Genomic DNA, 5,449 nt, shown 5'->3' with positions numbered 1-5,449 from the left:
TTCCATTGCACAAAACTTTCGCATCACAATTCCATCCTCCGTTGCAAAATATACTGCTGAATCCCCAACAAATTTCTTAGTATATGTATCTTTTCTCAATGTAATCCGTGCATCTGGTTGATTCTCCACAATCTTGTCCAAAATATGCGAAGCCTTTTTTATTAATATTAGGGCCTCTCCTTCATCGTTGATCTGCACAATATATATTGTTCTTAATTGGTAATGTTATAAATAAAATAATAAAATTCGTACTACTTACTTGGAGCATGAGAGTGCTCAGTTTGGGATTCCATGTTATCAGTCGTGTTAGAGACATTTCCTTCACCAACTAACGGTATTGAAGATCGTTGAGTATCTTCGGCGGAACCACTTTGTCTTGTTGCTATTTTCACATTAATAATACAAGTACAATTGAAGTAATTTACTATTATGTAGGATATAATTTATGTAATTTATATACTATTACAAAAAGAACGGTTTTTAATTTACTATTACACAATGGCCCATTACTATAATCTTATATAAGACAAGTACCAATATTTATATAATTTACTATTACTCAAAATATTAAACACAAATGTAGTTACCTGTATCACCTGAGTTTGGAAAAGAATCCATATTTTGAGAAAGAGGACGTTCAGTTGTTTTAGAAGTTGTTCTAGAGACACTTTCTTCTTGGGCAGGCTGAAATGAAGTTGATTGAGTATTTTCTCTCGCAACAGTTGCTCCTACAAAGATTCAATCATTAGTTATGACCGATTATGTCTGTTACGAGAGTAAAAAAATACAAACCTTGCACTAAAAATTACCAAACAACCCCTTCATTAACAATTACCAAACAACTCTTACACTCATTAACAAACATCCCCTGAACTCATTACCAAACTGCCCCATACACTAACATTTACCAAACAGCCCCATACACTAACATTTACCAAACAACCCCTACACTCATTATAACCCTTTAACTTTTGGTCACCAAATTCAACTTTAACAGATTATGGATGTATCAATTAAATGTAATCAGAAATTAACATGTAAGGTTATACCTATTGATGCAACGGATGTCATAACACGTTTACATGTACGAAGCATGCACAACTTTGGATCCAATTCACTTCCACTTTCTTCACCAGTTGACACAACCGAAATTTGTCGAGGTTCTTTCCTTACACGCTTCGTACCTCCGAGATTAGCAATCGTCATCAACACAAGAAATATCCACATTTTACCTGCAAAAATTTGGTTTTTACACAAGTTAGTCATGAGTAAAATTATTCATATTCATTGTCAAAAAAGTTCTAAATAATTAACAAATTACAAAACACACCAACAACATACAAAAAGAATACATTTATTCATATTCGTTGTCAAAAAGTCTTAAATACTAAATTAAAGACACCAACAAAGAAACACAAAAAATACACTTATTCATATTCATCGTCCGACTCTTCATATACTGCCAAATTTGTTTCATTGCTATCATCTAAATCTTCGTTTGATTCATCGGGTAATTCCTCAATAACTTCATTGGGGATAGTATCATAATCGATAAAATCATCTAAATCAACTTCAAAACTTTCATCATCAACGACTTCCACAAACTCTTCTTCACCGTCTTCTCGATGAAACTCGAAATTTTCACAATCAGATGCTTCAAATGGGGTTGTGTGTGACGGTGTTACTACATGTTCAAATAAATCTTGTGTATCCTCATTCTCTGGTATGTCCCATAAATGCCTATGTGTGCTCCTTTCTATGATTTTCCAGCTCGAGGCACGTGTTGGATCATTTATATAAAACACTTGTTTTGCTTGATTTGCCAAGACAAACGGATCTTCCTTATAAGCTTGTTTGGTTGTATCTACAGAGATGAAATGAGGCTCAAACATCACGTGCTTCTTTCTACGATCAGTATCGAACCAAATGCATTTAAATAAAATAACTCGATATCCTTTTATGAATGAAAATTTAAGGACTTCATCAACATATCCATAATAATCCTCTTCAACGCCATCGTGAATTCCTAGGGCTGTAACTCCACAATTATGAGTCTTCCTATGGTCATCTCGTGACTTAACAAGAAATTTAACTCCATTTACTATGTATCCACCATGTGTTTTAACTCGATCATCTGGGCCACGCGATAATGCATACAACTCTTCGTCAATTGCGGATGAATTTTGCTCATACATTTTCCTCATCTGTTCACCATTTTGAGAAAAGTATGAGTTGGTTGAATGCTTCTACATGATAAAACGATATAATTTAATGTTATAGTAACATCAACCGTAAAGAAAACCAACTTGGAAATAAAGATTGTTGTAATTCGCTAAAATTTAACGATCTTGGATGTTCTCTTTTCAGGTGTTGTAAGTGTTCCCTGTCAGGTGAAAATAAGCCTTAAATACCTTGAGATAATAAAAAACTGAATTCACTATGAAATGTAAAATATACTAATTCAATGTACGGTTCAGCTTCTGCACAATTACTTAAGATAAACCACTGTGCTTTCTTCAGTAGAGTACTCGAAAGCCTAACAGTTTGTCGCTTCCCAATGCCTCGACCATTCAATTTAAAAATATCCAATTTATAGTCTCGAACATCATTAACTCTTTCATCATCATTTCTACCACGCTTCTCTAGTTTTGAATCAACACCTTGTAAATAGTGTGAGCAGAATGTTAGAGCTTCTTCTACAACATAACCTTCGCCAATTGAACCATCAGGTCTTGCTTTGTTTCTAACATATTTCTTTAAATGGCCAAGATATCTTTCAACCGGATACATCCACCTTGATTGTACGGGTCCTCCTAATATAGCCTCTTGAGGTAGATGAACGCATAAGTGCATCATAACTGTAAAAAATGAGGGAGGAAATATGCGTTCCAGCTTGCAAAGAATCTTAATTATCTCTGTTTGCAGCATTTCTAACTCTCCCACATGTAATGTGACTGAAGTTATAATCTTGAAAAACCGAGAAAACTCTACCAACGTATCACGTATTGGCTTATTCAAAAGCCCACGAATAGCGATAGGGAGTACACGTTGCAGTAAGACATGACATTCATGAGATTTAAGTCCATATATCTTACATTGCTCGAGAATAACATTTTTAGCCAGGTTTGAGGTGTATCCATCTGGAAAACGAACAGACTTAATTGTACTGCAAAATTGGTGTCTCTCTTTTCGATTTAAAACATATGGAGCTGGCGGTTTAATCCAACGACCATTTTTCTTCACTAAGTGAAGATGCTTGCGTATTTTCATATCCTGCAAATCACGGCGAGCATTATCAGTGTCTTTTGTCTTCTTTTCTATGTTTAATAAAGTTCCCAAAATGTTCTCAAAAACATTTTTTTCAACATGCATGACATCAATGTTATGACGCATTAACAACTTGCACCAGTATGGTAGTTCAAAGAATATGCTTTTTTTTGTCCAATTTAACTCTCTTATGCCCCTTTTACGTTTTTGGCCGGTGTAAGACTGGTTTTTTCCATGTGGACATTGAGGGACGTGTTCTAGTTGATGTAAGCAATCTTCTCCGCTGATATGTTTAGGTGCAAGCCTGTCCTCTTTTTTCCCATTAAAATCTCGTGCATTCCTCCAAGGATGATCGTGGGGAAGAAATCGCCTATGACCTACATATCCTATTTTATTTCGTAAACGAATACTTGGTGCATCTTCGTTGCATATTGGGCATGCCATGTACCCACTCGTGCTCCATCCAGACAGGTAACCATATGCAGGAAAATCATTTATCGTCCAAATAACTGCTGCATGCATGTTGAATGTACATTGAGATTCAGAATCATATGTTTCGACACCATTCTCCCATAGAACTTTCAACTCATCTACCAATGGACGTAAATATACATCAATGTCCTTTCCAGGTGAATCTTTGCCTGGAATCAACAAAGACATCATAAATGAGGCATCATTCATAGACTTCCACGGAGGCATATTGTACGGTATAAGCACAACAGGCCACATACTATATGAAGTATTCATCGTCCGAAAAGGGTTGAAACCATCACTTGCAAGCCCTAGGCGTACATTTCTAGGTTCGTTTGCAAAATCTGGATAGATTCTATCGAAGTGCTTCCATGCTTTTCCATCTGCTGGATGCCTAAGAACTCCTTCTTCTTTGGATTTGTTGTGAGCGTGCCACTGCATGTCCTTTGCAGTATACCTACATGCATATAACCGCTTCAGTCTACTCGTGACGGGAAAGTAACGCAAGACTTTTGCTAGTATCTTCTTTTGATTCGTTTGATCGTCTACCCAACGACTACCGCCACAAACTGGACATGATTGTAATTCTGAATTTTCCTTCCAAAACAACACACAGTCGTGCTTGCAAGCATGGATTGATTCGTATCCAAGTCCAAGAGTACGCAAATACTTTTTTGCCTCGTAGTGGGTTTTAGGGATTATTGTGTCCTTGAATGCCTCACTCAATAACTTCAGTATCATATCCATGGACACATTTTTCATTTTACAGGTTACTTTCACATGCATCAATCGTAATATAAAGCCCAGTACCGAGAAAGTATCACATCCCGGAAATAAGGGTTTCTCCATATCAGTAAATAACATGTCTACATTGGGATTGCTAGATCGATTAGAAGACTCGAACTCATTTTTTCCATCTCCTCCTTCGGTTTCATATCCAACATTAAACGCATCACCAAGTAAATCGTGGACCCCGTCATTTGATTCATTGTCAGTTTCGTCAAGGTCGTCGTTTGTTTCATGTTCCCAACTACTTTCCCCATGAAATATCCATTTTACATACGATTGTTGAAAGCCATGATGTATTATGTGATCACCAACAAGATCAGGTAACTGCTTTATTACATTCAGACAGTTATTGCACGGACAATGTGTAAGACCTTCGCTATCAACATATCCCTTAGCCATCTCCGCAAAATCGATTGCTCCTTTCATGAACTTCGGATCGACCTTATTCTTGATTTTAATCCAACTCTTGTCCATCTTATCTTAATGTTAATTTGTTGAACTAAAAATAACCAAAAAGGAGATACAGAAGAAGAAAGAGACAAAAACAAACATTAATGTGGGAAATTCTACAGAAAAGTCTAAATTACTTACGACCCTTAATCATAAAAATTGGATATTTTGTGCTCTATAAAATGGATATATGGTGTTTGATTAAATGCATATGATAAGTACATGTTTGAGAATCGAGCCCATAGAGTGAGTAATGCTTTTTATTTTTTTTTATTTTTTTTAGCTGAAGCTTATATTATCAGACCAAAAACTAATGGTATACTTATGTTTAAATACTATTAAATACTGGAATTTTCTTTTCTGGCTTCACCACAGCTAACAAATTTTATGGCTTCAATGTTTTTTTAATTTCAAGGCCGCTTGTAAAGACATGAGCAATTAACTTACAGTGTTTTAATAATTCATAATTATG

General features: G+C 35.6%; 1 protein-coding gene across 1 annotated transcript; it reads right to left on the bottom strand.

Moving 5' to 3' along the window:
- Positions 1–1,427: 1,427 nt before the first annotated feature.
- Positions 1,428–5,001, bottom strand: LOC145164382 (uncharacterized). The gene is made up of 2 exons (XM_079083106.1): positions 2,458–5,001; positions 1,428–2,246 (listed from the first exon to the last, which is right to left on the bottom strand). The coding sequence occupies exons 1-2, from the start codon at positions 4,999–5,001 to the stop codon at positions 1,428–1,430; spliced, it is 3,363 nt and encodes a 1,120-aa protein (XP_078939232.1).
- Positions 5,002–5,449: the final 448 nt, after the last annotated feature.

Source organism: Lactuca virosa, chromosome 3, assembly GCF_052849685.1.
Source record: "Lactuca virosa cultivar CGN04683 chromosome 3, Lactuca_virosa_CGN04683_v6, whole genome shotgun sequence".
NCBI classification, from domain to species: Eukaryota; Viridiplantae; Streptophyta; class Magnoliopsida; order Asterales; family Asteraceae; genus Lactuca; species Lactuca virosa.
This window is presented reverse-complemented; position numbering and strand designations above follow the sequence as displayed.

Excerpts from the sequence above, each read along its gene's own strand:
- LOC145164382 (XM_079083106.1), bottom strand. The coding sequence starts at position 5,001 with ATGGACAAGAGTTGGATTAAAATCAAGAATAAGGTCGATCCGAAGTTC. Across the intron at positions 2,247-2,457 it reads CTGAACCGTACATTGAATTA|AAGCATTCAACCAACTCATA; the intron begins GTATATTTTACA and ends TTTATCATGTAG.